This window comes from Cervus elaphus, chromosome 23 (genome assembly GCF_910594005.1).
Source record: "Cervus elaphus chromosome 23, mCerEla1.1, whole genome shotgun sequence".
Lineage (NCBI taxonomy): Eukaryota > Metazoa > Chordata > Mammalia > Artiodactyla > Cervidae > Cervus > Cervus elaphus.
Genome location: NC_057837.1, coordinates 75,476,653 through 75,493,158, shown reverse-complemented (window position 1 = coordinate 75,493,158; position 16,506 = coordinate 75,476,653). Strand labels below are relative to the sequence as shown.

At 49.8% G+C, this 16,506-nt stretch overlaps 1 protein-coding gene across 4 annotated transcripts in view; it reads left to right on the top strand.

The window, feature by feature from the left end:
• The window catches only part of SULF2 (sulfatase 2), a 127,657-nt gene that overhangs the window by 83,402 nt on the left and 27,749 nt on the right, over positions 1 to 16,506 (top strand). For all 4 annotated transcript variants that reach the window (XM_043884517.1, XM_043884516.1, XM_043884519.1 and 1 more), the window contains exons 4-6: positions 874 to 1,025; positions 10,824 to 10,993; positions 15,691 to 15,841. In XM_043884517.1, coding sequence (XP_043740452.1) covers positions 874 to 1,025; positions 10,824 to 10,993; positions 15,691 to 15,841 — 473 coding nt within the window. The remainder of the gene's footprint in view (positions 1 to 873; positions 1,026 to 10,823; positions 10,994 to 15,690; positions 15,842 to 16,506) is intronic.

The window sequence follows — 16,506 nt, the reverse complement described above, 5'->3', positions numbered from 1 at the left end:
TTCTTCCGTGCCGAGATCAGTCTGCACGTCTGCTGGCAGCGTGTGAGAGCTCCAGATGCTCCACGCCCCCACCAATGACTGGCCTTGGTCCATTTTTTTTAAATGTTAGCCCTTCTGGTCACTGAGTCATAGATAGAATCCAAGGGAGTCCATAAACCTGAGTGGTGAAAAACTAGACTCTTGTTTTCACTGACCTACAACTGACACATGACATTTGCTTCAATTAGGAATGTAGGCCTCTAACTATGGCATGTCAGCAGAATCTATAATTTGTCATCTGTAGAAATCACCGATATTTCAGAATGCCACTGCAGTTGCTGTGTATATTGCAAAATAAAATATTCTCACTCAGGACTTCCCTGGTGGTCCAATGGCTAAGACTCCACACATTTCAATCCCTGGTCGAGGAACTATATCCCACATGCTGCAACTAAAGATTCCACGTGCTGCAACTAAAGATTCCACGTGCTACAACTAAGTCCCAGTGCAGCCAAATAGAGAAATATTTTTTACAAAACTATTCTCATTCATTACTACTTTGAAATGATCACTTTTTACAAGGCCTTGCATTTAGCATCTTCATTTTTTTTTTTAAGGACCCATTACACTATGCAAACTCTAATACTTTGATAACTGTTTTTAAAAACAATTGATTTCCTCTGCTAGCCTATGTATTTTATTTTCTGCATGTGAAAGCATTTGAGAAGGGGGCCACGGACTGCACTTGCTGGCTCAGGGGCTCTGTGGTTCAGAGGACAGTGCTGTCTCCACGTCCTGGCCTGCCGTGGTTTGGAAATTTCTATTGAGTGATGGCAAGAGAAGGCTTTTGCTCTCTGCAACCTCACATGGCTTCCTGGTGCCTCTCCCCTCCAGCTTTCTTCGGGAAGTACCTTAATGAATACAACGGCTCCTACGTGCCACCAGGCTGGAAGGAATGGGTCGGCCTCCTCAAAAACTCCCGCTTTTATAACTACACGCTGTGTCGGAATGGAGTGAAGGAGAAACACGGCTTTGACTACTCCAAGGTGAGTCCCCCTTGCTGGCTGGGGTGGCAGTGGGGCTCAGCCCTGAGGATCGGGACACGGGAGCCCGACTACCTGGGCTCAGATCGTAACACCTTCATGCGAGACTTTGACAGCCCAGTGACACCCTCTGCTTCAGTGTCTTCATTTCTCAAATAATAGTCTCTGTTTCGTACTGTTTTATTTTTCATTTTTTTTAAAATCAAAGTAGAGTTGATTTAAGGCTTCCCAGATGGCTCAGTGGTAAAAGAACCCACCTGCCAAGCAGGAGATGCAGGTTCAATCCCTGGATTGGAAAGATCTCCCTGGAGAAGGAAATGGCAACCCACTCCGGTACTCTTGTCTGGGAAATCCAATGGACAGAAGAGCCTGGCGGGCTACAGTCCAGGGGGTTGTGAAGAGTTGGACAAAACTTAGTGACTAAACAACAACAGGGATAGTTGATTTACAATATTGCAATATTGTGTTAGTTTCAATGATACAGCAAAGTGATGCAGTTACATGTTCTCCAGATTATTTTTCATTATAAGTCATTTCAAGATATTGACTGTATTTCCCTGTTGTATACAGTACATCCTTGCTGCTTACCTATTTTATGTGGAGTGTTTGTTAATCCCATAACCCTAATTTATCCTTCCCCCCAATGCTTTCCCCTTTGATAACTATAGGTTTGTTTTCTATGTCTGTGGGTCTTTTTCTGTCTTCTATAGAGATTCATTTGTATTATTTTTTAGATTCCACATAAAATAGTATCATATAATATTAATATTTGTCTTCCTCTGACTTACTTCACTAAGTATAATACTAGGTCCATCTATGTTGTTGCAAATGGCAATGTAAGAATATTGGGTTTTTTCGATTGAAATATATTTGACATATAACATTGTGTGAATTTAACACGTACAACATGTTGGTTCAGTGTGTATATATAATGCTGTGTGTGCTGTCATGTTAGCTAAACCTTTATCATGTTGCAGAATTATCTTTTCCTTTTTGGGGGGGAATAATTAAGACCTAGTCTCTTGGCAAGTCTAATGTTTATAATACAATTGTTGTTCAGTTGCTAAGTCATGTCCAACTCTTTGTGACCCTTGGACTGTAGCACACCAGGCTCCTCTGTCCTCCACTATCTCCCAGATTTTGCTCAAATTCGTTATAATACAATACTGTTACCTCTAATCACTATGCTACGCATTAGATCTCCAGAACTTCCTTATTTACTAGTTGTAAGTTTGTACCCTTAAACAGCATCTCCCCAATTCTCCTATCCCTCAGCCCCTGGGAGCACCCATTCTACTTTCTGTTTTTGTGAGTTCACCTCTTTCAAATTCCATGTATATTGTGTGGTATCACACAATATTTGTCTTTCTTGTCTGACTTAAGTCACTTAGCATCATTTCCATGTTGTTGCAAATAGCCAGGATTTCCTTCTTTATTGTGATGGAATAATATTCCTGTGTGTGTGTGTGTGTGTGTGTGTGTGTGTGGTGTGTGTGTGTATACACATCACATCTCTATCCATTCATCACTGAGGACACTCGGGTTGTTTGCACACCCACACTGAGGACACTCGGGTTGTTTGCGTACCCACACTGAGGACACTCGGGTTGTTTGCACACCCACACTGAGGACACTCGGGTTGTTTGCACACCCACACTGAGGACACTCGGGTTGTTTGCACACCCACACTGAGGACACTCGGGTTGTTTGCACACCCACACTGAGGACACTCGGGTTGTTTGCACACCCACACTGAGGACACGCGGGTTGTTTGCACACCCACACTGAGGACACGCGGGTTGTTTGCGTACCCACACTGAGGACACGCGGGTTGTTTGCACACCCACACTGAGGACACTCGGGTTGTTTGCACACCCACACTGAGGACACTCGGGTTGTTTGCACACCCACACTGAGGACACTCGGGTTGTTTGCACACCCACACTGAGGACACTCGGGTTGTTTGCGTACCCACACTGAGGACACTCGGGTTGTTTGCACACCCACACTGAGGACACTCGGGTTGTTTGCACACCCACACTGAGGACACTCGGGTTGTTTGCACACCCACACTGAGGACACTCGGGTTGTTTGCACACCCACACTGAGGACACTCGGGTTGTTTGCGCACCCACACTGAGGACACTCGGGTTGTTTGCACACCCACACTGAGGACACTCGGGCTGTTTGCACACCCACACTGAGGACACTCGGGTTGTTTGCGCACCCACACTGAGGACACGCGGGTTGTTTGCACACCCACACTGAGGACACGCGGGTTGTTTGCGTACCCACACTGAGGACACGCGGGTTGTTTGCACACCCACACTGAGGACACTCGGGTTGTTTGCACACCCACACTGAGGACACTCGGGTTGTTTGCACACCCACACTGAGGACACTCGGGTTGTTTGCACACCCACACTGAGGACACTCGGGTTGTTTGCGTACCCACACTGAGGACACTCGGGTTGTTTGCACACCCACACTGAGGACACGCGGGTTGTTTGCGTACCCACACTGAGGACACGCGGGTTGTTTGCGTACCCACACTGAGGACACGCGGGTTGTTTGCACACCCACACTGAGGACACTCGGGTTGTTTGCACACCCACACTGAGGACACTCGGGTTGTTTGCACACCCACACTGAGGACACTCGGGTTGTTTGCGTATCCACACTGAGGACACTCGGGTTGTTTGCGTACCCACACTGAGGACACTCGGGTTGTTTGCACACCCACACTGAGGACACTCGGGTTGTTTGCACACCCACACTGAGGACACTCGGGTTGTTTGCACACCCACACTGAGGACACTCGGGTTGTTTGCACACCCACACTGAGGACACTCGGGTTGTTTGCACACCCACACTGAGGACACTCGGGTTGTTTGCACACCCACACTGAGGACACTCGGGTTGTTTGCGTATCCACACTGAGGACACTCGGGTTGTTTGCGTACCCACACTGAGGACACTCGGGTTGTTTGCACACCCACACTGAGGACACTCGGGTTGTTTGCACACCCACACTGAGGACACTCGGGTTGTTTGCACACCCACACTGAGGACACTCGGGTTGTTTGCACACCCACACTGAGGACACTCGGGTTGTTTGCGTACCCACACTGAGGACACTCGGGTTGTTTGCGTACCCACACTGAGGACACTCGGGTTGTTTGCGTACCCACACTGAGGACACTCGGGTTGTTTGCACACCCACACTGAGGACACTCGGGTTGTTTGCACACCCACACTGAGGACACTCGGGTTGTTTGCGTACCCACACTGAGGACACTCGGGTTGTTTGCGTACCCACACTGAGGACACTCGGGTTGTTTGCACACCCACACTGAGGACACTCGGGTTGTTTGCACACCCACACTGAGGACACTCGGGTTGTTTGCACACCCACACTGAGGACACTCGGGTTGTTTGCGTATCCACACTGAGGACACTCGGGTTGTTTGCACACCCAGGCTGCTGAGACTAATGCTGCAGTAAACATGGGACTGCAGATATCCCTTCAAAATCCGGTTTTCATTTCCTTTGGATAAATACCCAGAAGTGGAATCCCCAGATCATACAGTAGTTCTATTTTTAATTTTTTGAGGAACCCCCTTGCTGTTTTCTGTAGCAGCTGCATCAGTTTACGTTCCAGCAGTGGTCCACAGGGCTTCCCTTTTCTCCACATCCCCACCGACACTTGTCATCCCTTGTCTTTTTGATGCTCACCATTCTAACATGCACCAGGTGATATGAGAGGATTGTTCTATAACATTTTGCCAGGGCATAAATTTGTTATAGAAAGCGTGCGTGTAGAACATACAGTTTAACGAATTTTCATGAACTGAACGGATGCATGTAACCAGCACTCACGCAGGTCAAGAAGCAATGTTGCCACCAGCCCCAGAAGGCCCCCTCGTGTGACTCCTCCCATCAGCCACCTCTCCTACAAGGACTCTGTCACTCAGACCTCCAGCTTTGTAGATTAATTCTGTATTCAGCTTCTTTTGCTTAATACTGTTGAAATTCACCCATGTTCTCACTTGTTACTGTAGCTCCTTCATTCTTGTTGTATGGTATTCTATACCTTAACCTACTCCTTCCCCATATGTACGTGTGTTAGGCGTTCAGTCGTGTCTGACTCTTTGCAACCCCATGGACTATAGCCTGCCAGGCTCCCCTGTCCGTGGGATTCTCCTGGCAAGAATACTGGAGTGGGTTGCCATTTCCTTCTCCAAGGGATCTTCCCAACCCAGGTCTCCTGCATTGCAAGCGGATTCTTTCCCATCTGAGCCACCAGAGAAGCCCCTAGGTCATTCCCTAGGCCACACTTTTTCTAGTTCTGGTTTGTTGAACTGCGATCGATCAGGTAAGGTGCATGGATCCTAGGTGGATGGCTCAGAAAGTTTTCACGTGTGTGTACGTCTGTGTAACTGCCACTGCGGTCAAATTATAGAGCATTGCCAACCCCCAGGAGGTTCCCTCATACAACTTTCCAGTCAGAGGTGTATAGTGGTATTTCATTGTAATTTTTTTTTCACAAAGGCTTTTGAGGCTCATAGGAGTTAATAATACATGTAGAGTGATAGAGGAGACCACTACACATAGTAAATGCTCAGAATATATTAGTTCAGATCAAGATACAAAACCTCCTCTGCAAAGGGCCAAATACTAAATATTTTAGACTTTACAAGCTATAGTCTCCATTACAACTGCTCAAGTCCGCCTTGCATTCCAAAAGCAGCCAAAGATGATGTGTAAACAGATCAACCTGCCTGTGTTTCAATAAAACTTCATTTACGAAAACAGGCAAGAAGCCTGACTTGGCCAGTGGGCTGCAGTTTCCTGACCTCTGGCTTAAATAGTGATGATGGTGGTGATGATGACAGGGAGGAGGACAGAATAATACTGATGGGTCATCCAAACTTACCGTTAAAAAAAATCATCCGGCAACTAGCAAATATTCCTGCCATCTCAGCAGCCAAAATACACTTTATCCCATTTCCCTTCTGGAAATACCAGCACATTTGGGGAGCCCTCCCAGCTTTGACTGGTAATCACCACCCACGTGTATAAGTCTGATCAGGCCCCGAGTGGCAGAAACCACGTGTGACATCACCTGGGCAGTGCCTCTTCCTGACCCCGTGTCTCACTCTGCACGTAGTAGGCCTGCCTCCATGACCTCTCCAGAGCAAATTAATTCTGAAGTCCTGGTTAGGGGTATTTAGCCAGTCTGCTGGACTCCTTGGAAATACAAAGCACAGTCTCACAGGGCTGAACACACCTTTTCTCTCCTCCCAGCCTCAGTGCAGGCAGATCCTTCAAATAGCCAGAAAAATCCACTCCCTCTTTGTTAAAATTCCTCACCACGTCCACACCTGACCTCAGCACAGCCCGATAACGAAGTTATCCAGGGAGACCCCACCCCCTTGGCGCTGAGAACGGGGCGCGCAGTGGCTGCTTTGTCACCCCATTTCCTGCCATCCACGCATCTCAGCCTGAGGGTGAGAAGAGAGGAGTCCCCCTGACAAAGGTGGGAGAATTCCTGGAAACCCAGTTACCGGAGGCCTGGAAACAGGGATGCAGGCCCTGTGGGGTCAGAGCTGGCTCAAGTCCAGGGTTCAGGTCCCAAGGGTAGCAGTGGGCGGCAGGGGCACCAAGAGGGGACAGGAGTGAGCGCAGAGTTTCCAGCCACCACGGAGCTGGGGAGCGAGGACCCGTGACTCTGGGAGGTTGGAGCATCGTGGCCAAGGCTAACCTCGGGGGCCCCGGCAGAGGGCCAGGGAAGGAAGAAATCAGAAGTCCTTCCCAAGTGGCCCTCAGAAGGCCTCTGAGGACTCTGCCCTAATCACTGATCCCCAAGGTGGGCAGATGCCACCCAAAGGGGTCCTCATAGCAGACTGGAAAGAGAGAGGCAGTGTTGATGAGAAAAGACTGATGTATAAAGCAAGCTGAATGGTCGAAGAGGGCAGGAGAATGCAGAACAGGTAGCGGAAGGGAGACAGGAGTGACCAGGTGGAGGAGAGGGGAGGGTCCAGGTGGTGGGAGGCTCTGCAATGGTGGTCGCCGTGAACTTGAGTGCACCCACCGTTTGCGCTTTCTCTCTGTTCCAGAGAAGCCTCCCTCCTATGCAGAGGGGCTTAGCCCAGCTGCAAATGTGTCATTGAAGGAAATCAACCAAGAAAGCCCACTAATGCGGGAAATGACTAAATGACCATGGAAGAGTCTGGAAAAAGATGAGAGGGATTGGTGTCTAAAGCCGTCAGAAATACTTAAGATGTAAGGACTGGTGGGAAAAGCAAGTTGCAGGACTCTTCCAGGTCCCTAGTCAGATGTCACCTTCCTAGACCACCCTGTGTACCAGGCACCCCCCCACCCCGAATCCACCCCCCATCACCACGGATGTGCCACACCTGTGTATATCACGGATTCATCTGTTAACTGTCCTCCTATTTGAATACAAGGTTCATGAAGGCAGGAATGTTAGTCTTGTTCACTGCTGTGTTTGCTGGATGAATGAATGAATGAATGTACACAGTATAATAGGATTCATGTAAAAAGATGCATAAAGCAACTGCAACATAGGTAACAACATATCAGGAAAGATACTTCTTTCTCAGTAGGAGACAAAAGAGGCCAAGATTGGAAGTGGAGATGAGAGGTTATCAGAAGGAACTTCAGCTTTCTTTGTACTGTTTTAATTTTCACAAGGAAAATGATTGACTCCTGAGGAATAACGGCTAATACTCCTTTAGAGGGTATCACACACCAGATACTGCTGGAATCATTGTATATGAATTAACCTGTGCATTTCTCACCAGAGCCTGTGAGCGATCTGCTGTTAGTTTCCCAAATCACTAGATGAGGAAACTGAGGCGCAGAGAGGCTAAGGAACCAGGCCACACAGCTGGAAGGGTAATGTTCCCTGGTGGTTCAGGCAGTAAAGAATCTGCCTGCAATGCAGAGACCTGGGTTCAATCCCTGGGTTGGGCAGATCTCCTGAAGAGAGGAATAGCTACCCACTCCAGTATTCTTGCCTGGAGAATTTGATTCTTGCCTGCCACAGTGGAGTGGCAGGCTACAGTCCATGGGTCACAAAGAGTCAGACATGACTGAGTGACTAACATTTTCACTTTGAAGATTCAAACCCAGGCCATTAGGCTTCAAAATCCATTCTCAAAACTATAGCCCGTGGGTCAAGCCCAGCCTGCCAACTGTTTTGCTACAACCCTGAGCTTAAAATGGTTTTTCCATGTCTACTTAGCTGGAAAAAATCAAAAGCACAGCAATTTTCATGACCATGAATATTATATGAAATTCAGATTTTAGTTTGTATGAATAAAGTTTTATTGCAGCCCAGACATGCCCATTAATTTCTGCCATTGCTGCTTTTCAGCCGTAATGACAGTAATGAGTGATTGTAACTGAGACTTCTGGCCTATGAAGCCTCAAATATTTATCATCTGGCCTTTTACAGAGAAGGTTTGTTAAGACCTCATGTAAACCACCATCTACTCCTCCCAGTAATATATTTGTTTGTCAGGGGACAAAAGGTGGACCAGACAAAAAAACACAAGGGCCTGGGTTCTAACTCTGAATGAGCTGCTTATTAGTTTTGTGGCCTTGGTTTTCCCATCTGTAAAATGGGGGCATGGTGTCCACTTCGGAAAGTTGCTATGAAGGTCAGTGGAACAAAGGTCTGATAACAATAAGAGTCAGTGTTCCTTGTGGGTTCCCCTGGTACCAGGCTCCTTGCTAAATGCACTGTTCACTTGTGAAGTTTGTGTGAAGTCACCATCTGAAGGGACTGGTATTGGATCCATTTTTGAAATGCAGCTATAGCAGCAGCTTGTTGATTTATATCATATAGAAGAAAATTATTTTTATGTAATGTTCTACAGGGCCCCTTTATAAGACCCTTTTATACTCCCCAACATGTTTCAAGGGAAATTTCATGAAGTAGCGAGTGACTTTCTCCCCTCTCTCCCCTTATCTTGGTCCCCAGCTAGTGCTTAGGGATCTGTCCTTCTGAATTTTTTTCTTAGCACTCAGAAGCGTATGAAGGTAGGGATTTGGTTTCTCCTCTCCACCCTATTCCTCCCATAAAAAATAAATAAATGAATAAACTTTTCTGAAGTTTGACTCTGTAGTTTGCTCTTTCCCTTAAAAGCATATCTTGGACAACGTTCCACCTCGGTCACTATAGATCTGCTGCCCTTTTCCTGTGCCCAGCACTGCACGGTATGAAGGCAGTGCAGGGTCATCAGTCATCGTCCCGTTGCTGGTCACTGTGATGCAGTGACCGCCCTGTGCACACATAGTGCACATGTGGCCCTGGAGGTGTGTGTCTCTAGAAGCATAGGAACCCGGGGATTGCGCATGCATTTCATACAGGGTGCAAACGTAGAAGGGTAGAAACTGTAGCCACTTCACCTTTTTTCCTGTAAAATAATATCTCTTATTGAAAGTTATCATTTTGGACAGAGCTGCTTCCTAGGAAGCAGAGGGTAAATGTTTAAGAATTCAGTCCCTTCCAAAGAAATCAGCAGCTGAAGATTTACCAAGTTCAGGAAGAACTTAAACAAATCTCAGCTTCTTCGCTGAGCTTTTAAAGCCCTCATTTCCTGTCTATAACGTTTCCTCCCACTCATCTGTTCTCCTGCCTGGTTATCTAAGTGGCTCTCACTTTTCTGGAGCCGCTATTGCCTGCCTGTGTTTGTGGCATGATTTGCTTGTCCCTGCATTGTCCCTGCTGACTGTTCATCCTCTTTCTATTCCTCGAACACATGCCACGCTTGTTCCTGCCTCAGAGCCCTTGCATTTGCTGTCCCCTCTGCCTGAAACACTTCCTCCAGATCAGTGATTCTCACTCCTGGCTGCACATTGGAGTCCCCTGGGGAGATTTTTTTAAAGTCCAGTGCCCTGGCTGAACCACAGAGCAGCTAAACCAGAAGAGGGCCCAGACATTAGTAAAGCTCCCCTAAGGATTCCAGCAAGCAGCTGAGCATGAACTCCAGTGATGGAGATCTTCCCACGCCCAGTTCCTTCTTGCCACTCAGGTCTCAACTCGAGTATCACCTCCTCAGAGAGGCCCTCCCTGATTGCCCCAGCTCCCGATTACTCTTTGTCACATCTTGTCTTATTTCCTCCTTCTTTCGCGCCTCATCACTATCTTGACTCTTTGTTTATATGTTCGTCTGCTCTTGCCCCCAGGACAGACCCTTCAGGATTGCAGGCATGTATTCACCCTCCACAATGGTATCCCTAGAGCCTTAAAAAGACTTTAGTCTCAGGGACCAAGACTTAGGAAGCCTGGCTGCAACATTTATCAGCTGTGTGACATTGGGCGATTCACTACACTTCTCTGGGCCTTCACTTTCCTGTTCTGGAAAACAGGGCTTATCATCATACCTACTTTCTAGGGCTATGTAAGAATTGACAAGCTAATACATGTAAACCCAAAAGAGTCCCTGGCACGCCATAAGCACTCAATAGTGTTACTGTTTTAATATCTGTCATGAATGAATGACAAATCGCAATTCCTCTCCCATCCTCGCTAACCCCTTCTCAGGGTTACTCCTCCACTGTGAGGTGTTATCATTTGACATTCCCTGTTCTGCTTGCTTACTTATTGTCTGTGTTCCCTGTGTGACTTCACCACTCACTGCATGTCTGCCCCTGGACCAGCAGCTCCAGGAGGGCAAGGATTGTCTGTTTTGGTCACTTTTGCATCCCCGATGTTCAGCACAGATGCCCGGCTCCTCACACCTTCTCCTGTCTCTCCCCGGCCCCCAGGACTACCTGACGGACCTGATCACCAACGACAGCGTGAGCTTCTTCCGCACGTCCAAGAAGATGTACCCGCACAGACCTGTGCTCATGGTCATCAGCCACGCAGCCCCCCACGGTCCTGAGGACTCAGCCCCCCAGTACTCAAGCCTCTTCCCTAATGCATCTCAGCACATGTAAGTTTCAGGGTGCTGGCTCCAGAGCTACTGGGTAGCACAAAGGCTCGGTCACAATGATGCAATGATAGAGACAAGGCTGCCTCTTCTCTCTAATCCTCCTGGTTTAAAGAGCCCAGGAGCACACAGCTCATCTCTGGAGAACTGGAATACAGATCCAGTAATAACAACCCAAAGCAGGCGACAAGAGTGGTTAACTTGGGACCCACATTCTCTCACCGAGATCTGTGGCTAGAAATACCTTTCAGGTGTACACCTGTATCATAGGTTTCCTTTCAATCCTGCGTGTTTCATTTTGCACATTTTTAAGCATTCTCTTGAGAAGGCGTCTATAGCTTCATCAGACTACTAATGTGTCTACAGCTTCTATAATCTATTAACTCCATGGCAGACTCTGTTCTAAGCCCTATGGTGGCGCTTTAGTCGCTAAGTCGTGTCCAATTTTTGGGACCCCCTGGACTGTCCATGGGATTTCCCAGGCAATAATACTGGAGTGGGTTGCCATTTCCTTCTCCAGGGGATCTTCTGCACTGAATCCCTGAATATTCCCAGTGACCCTTGATGTATCAGTTATCTATTGCTGTCTGACAAGTTATCCCGAAATTGAACCACTTAGAACACCAATGTATAACATCTCACAGTATCTGTGAGTCAGGAATCAGGGGGGCTACCTGTCTGGTTCTGGCTCAGGGTCTCCGGAGGATGTAATCAAGATGTCAGCTGGGGTGCCACCACCTGAGGCTTGCCTGGGGCTCACTCACAGGGCTGCCTCTGACCTAGGGCCAATGCAGTCTTTTATAACCTCATCTCAAAAGGACACACCATCTCTGCCATATTCTACTGGTCACACGGACAGTGGGAGGGGGCTACACGCAGTAGAATTGGGGGCCGTTGAGGGATGTCTTGGAAGCTGCCTGTCAGAGAGGTGAGGTAAGTTCCCTAAGGTCACGCAGCTGGTAAATGGCAGAGCTCCGATTCATATCCGGCCCCCATTCGTGCCTGCCGTCTCTCTGCCCACCCCTCCGGCCCTTCTTCCAGCAGGCTAGAAAACCTTTCTGGAATCTTCTGCATTCCTCTGCCTCAAACCACCTCCTGCTCAGCCGTGATGCTCAGCAGCCTTCACTCTGACATTGGGGCGACAAGGGCAGGGCAGTTAGGAGCCCGCCTGAATATTCCGGGTTTAAGTTTCGTCACAATCAGAACGCATCACCCTCCTCGCCCCCCTCGCTGTGATTCCGTTCTGACGGCGCCCAGAGTGGCTCCTGGAGGATGAGGCAGTGTGTCAACCGACCCCCAGGTCTTTGGGGAGGAGGGTTGGACAGGTGAGGATGAACCACATTCCAGGGACGGCGGCACTGCCTCTCTGCAAAGCTGACCTGGTGGCCCCCACCTGGGAGGCCAGCCTCCCGCCCCCAACCTCTGCGGGAGGGAGCGGGAGGCGCCGTGGGGTGGGGCGAAGGTCTGCTTGGCTTCTGCGGTGTCTCCTCTAAAAGGGGTGCTGGCACCCCACCCCACCCCCAGCAGCCCTGGAGTTTCATGATGAGGTTGTTTGACATCGCCTGCTCATTTATTTTCCCTTTGAAATGAAAATTATAGAACTTGAACATGAGCACCGCCTGCTATTACTTACCCAGAGCGCCCCCCGCACCTTATTAGGAGTGTGTTTGGAAGGCTCTCTTATCTCTGGGGTATAATCATTTTCAAAACAAACCTCCAAACCAGAAAGTTCTGCAGCTGGGATGTTTAATTACGACAGTCAGGGGGCTGAGGAGGGGCCAGAGCCCTCGGGTTGGAGTTCCAGATCTTTCCGTCACGAGGCCCCCGTCAGAGCCTCTCACCCCATCAAGCCTGCGCCACGTTCTCTGCTGGGCATTGGGTTCTGGCAAATGCTGCTCATTGCGATGCGGTCCCACTGTACCTGCCCAGGGCCCCATTCACCCTCTCAGCTCTGTATATACACAGAGACGCACGCGGACACACACAAACACACACACAGATTCAGACACAAATGTACAAATAGATACACACAGATGTACACACAAACGGGGCTTCCCTGGTAGCTCAGATGGTAGAGAATCTGCCTGCAACACAGGAGACCCAGGTTCCATCCCTGGGTTGGGAAGATCCCCTGGAGAAGGGGATGGCAACCCACTGCAGTATTCTTACCTGGAGAATCCCATGGACAGAGGAGCCTGGTGGGCTAAAGTCCACGGACTTGCAGAGAGTCCGACATGACTGAACGACTAACACATTCACATACACAAATACACCAGTGCGTACACAAACACAGGTACACAGAACACACAGATACACAGACATACATGTACACAGACATGTACACACAGGCCCATATACTGACACACACACACAGATACACAAATATACACAGAAACAGACACCCAAACGCACAGATACAAAGGTCTAAGCACATATACACACACACAGACACACACAAACACACACACAGAGACACAAAAACACACAGAGATGCACATAAACACAGATGCAAATGCAGACACACAAACGTGCAAATACACCACCATACAGACATGCACGTACAGAGACAGGCGCACGCGCGCGCACACACACACACACACATGCACACACACGCAGCCAGAGCTGCCTTGGAGTGTGGCATCTGACCGGGTCACGGGCGTCTCCTTCTATCACCCAAGGGAGCCAGGCCCATGCTCGCATCTTGAGGTGGGGGTGGGGCCAGGGCTCCTGCCCACGGCCTCCAGACACAGGGTGAGGGGCCGGAAGGGGCCCCGCAGAAGAGGAGATGTTGTCCTTCAGGCTGGCCGTGAACAAGCAGACATTCCTCGGATTCTTTCAGAGGTGAGGGCTTCGCCTCTTTGTTCGGCAGACGGCTGGGTTCCTGTGAAAATGTGACCCCGTCCCAGGGGCGCAGGGAGAGCCTGGCCCCAAGCAGGACCCCAGATCCTTCTCCAAAAGCCGTCTCCAGAGAAGGGGCTTCAGAAAGCAGACTCTTGACAGACTCACCCCTCACTGTTCTCCAGGGAAGACACCAGCCCTATAGAATCTAACAGATTCAGGGATGATCGCTCAGAATTATATCTGGAATCCGGGCCCCTGAGGCCATGGGAACAATTTCCCCCAAATGCCAACCAGCCCCGAGGGCGTCTCTCTGTGCTGCTCCTGCTGCCCGCAAGCCCCCTTGGTGCGGGAGGTGGGCTCACCCCTCGGAATGTTCTACACATGGGTCAGGCCCTAAGCCGGCCGGCGGGGGAGAGCCACGTTCTTCGCAACTGAAGGAGCCGGGGCAGATTTAGCGGCAGGAGACCCGCCAGAAACTCAAAGTCCAGAAGGAGTCTTGTGACTCACTCCGTCTACATAGCAACCGTCTCCATAACTCTGGGCTCCCGTGAGCTGCAGGGTCCTTCCTTCCACCCCAGGAAAGTTCTCTGAAGTTGAGGGGGCTGAGGTCCTGAGGAAGGGAGGGCATTTGGGACCCTTATCCCCTCCCCAGCGCCCTCAGCCCTCGCCCCTTACTAGCCAGCTTGAAAAGCTTTTGTCTTCAAGCAGAGGAAGCTTAGCCTCTGCTTGCGGCTTTGCCTGGGGAAGGGGAGGTGGTAAGATCTGAGCGGCCCCTGGCCTTCCAGCATCATCAGACCCCGTGCGAGCGGCCCCTGGCCTTCCAGCATCATCAGACCCCGTGCGAGGGGTACCTGCGCTTTGTGGGGTTTCCCACTCCTGAGCTCGGCCCCCAGCTGTACCCTTGACAAGGTCGTCCCCTCACTGGGCCGCCAGTCTCCATTTCTCACTCAGGGTGAATAAAAGTAGCCCCAGCGCCTAGGGCAGTTCTGAATATTAGATGATCTAGGCAGAGCCTTCTGGGTGCACCCAGCACATGGGCAGCGCTCCTCCGAGGTCAGGTTATCATGTATTTATTCATTTATCATTGAGCATCACAGCTGACCCCACAGTAGAAGTCTCAGAGCCACCAGTCACTCAGTGAGACCGTGGGCAGGTCCCGGAACTCCTCTATCCCGCTTCCTCTTTTTTAAATGGGAGATTAAACCACACGGAAAGAATAATTGTGACAAGTCACAGAATACGGCGTGTCCCAAACATACACATTCAGGCCATTCTCACAGTTTTGCCTGACTATTATTAACCAAATTTTTTAACCAATTTCCTTTAAAAAAAAAAAAATCTATTGCAAAAGGAAATTCCACATGACACACCTTAATTAGCCACGATCACTGGCACTCACCGTCTACCCAATGTGGCTGAAAAATAAATGCCCTGCTGTTAAATTAGAATTGGGTGCTGTGCCCATGGGTGGTTCTGAACTTGAACCTCCCTACAAGGGGAGGTGGCAGATTTGAGGGAGGAGAGAGCCCAGCACAGACTGAGACGTCGGCCTGGATGTCCTGGGCGTGCTGACAGGGTTGAGACGGGAAGCACAGTCCCCTGGGGGGCTCCGGTCACCTGTCACTGTGACCCCCAGGTCTCCCCACGTGCATGCCCTGCACACAGAGAGATGCTGACCGAACCTGGGGCAGAGCTCCCGACATGCTGGCATCCAGGGGAGCGAGGTTTCAGCCTGGGCTGCAGCCCTAGCACAGCTGCTTTCCCGAGGCATGGGGGGGGGGGGACGTGGTCCCTGGGGGGGAGGGCCCAGCACCCCCACCTGCCGCCTGGCCTCACCTCTGTGCATGTCTGCCCACCAGCACCCCGAGCTACAACTACGCGCCCAACCCCGACAAGCACTGGATCATGCGTTACACGGGGCCCATGAAACCGATCCACATGCAGTTCACCAACATGCTGCAGCGGAAGCGCCTGCAGACCCTCCTGTCGGTGGACGACTCCATGGAGACGGTAGGCGGCCCTCCTCCCGCCCCGCCTGCCCCGCCCCGCCCCCAGCATCTGCAGCGGGAGAGGACTGGAACCTGGCAGAAGGGTGAGGCACCCGGAACCGGCTCTGAGTGATCCAGACAGAACACCAGCCCTTGGGGAACTGTTCCAGCTCTGGTCGGTCCACTACAGCAACCACGTGTGGCTACATGCGCTTTTTAACAGTTTTCTGGAGATACAATTCACATACCACTCAGCTCACCAGATTCAAGCATAGGTTTCAGTGGGTTTTCACTTATTCGCAGAGTTGCAGGATCATCGCCACAGCTGGCCTTAGAACAGTTTCATCACCCCCAGAGAGAGACCCTGCAGCCCTTAAACCATCACCCCAAACCACCCCCCTCCCACTCTTCCACCTTAGGCAGTCCCTCATCTACTTTGTGTTTCTGTGAATTCACCTATTCTGGACATTTCATATAAAAGGAACCCTACAATATGTGGGGTTTTGTTTTCTTTTTGTATCTGGCTTCTTCCACTTTGTGCGATGATTTCAAGGTTCACTTGAAAGTACTTAATTTTTTTGTTGTTGCTGAAAAATATTCCATTGCCCAGATATGTATTTTTAAATTTATCCATGACTATCTAAGTTCAGTAAGGGCTTCCCTGGCGGCTCAGCTGGTAAAGAATCT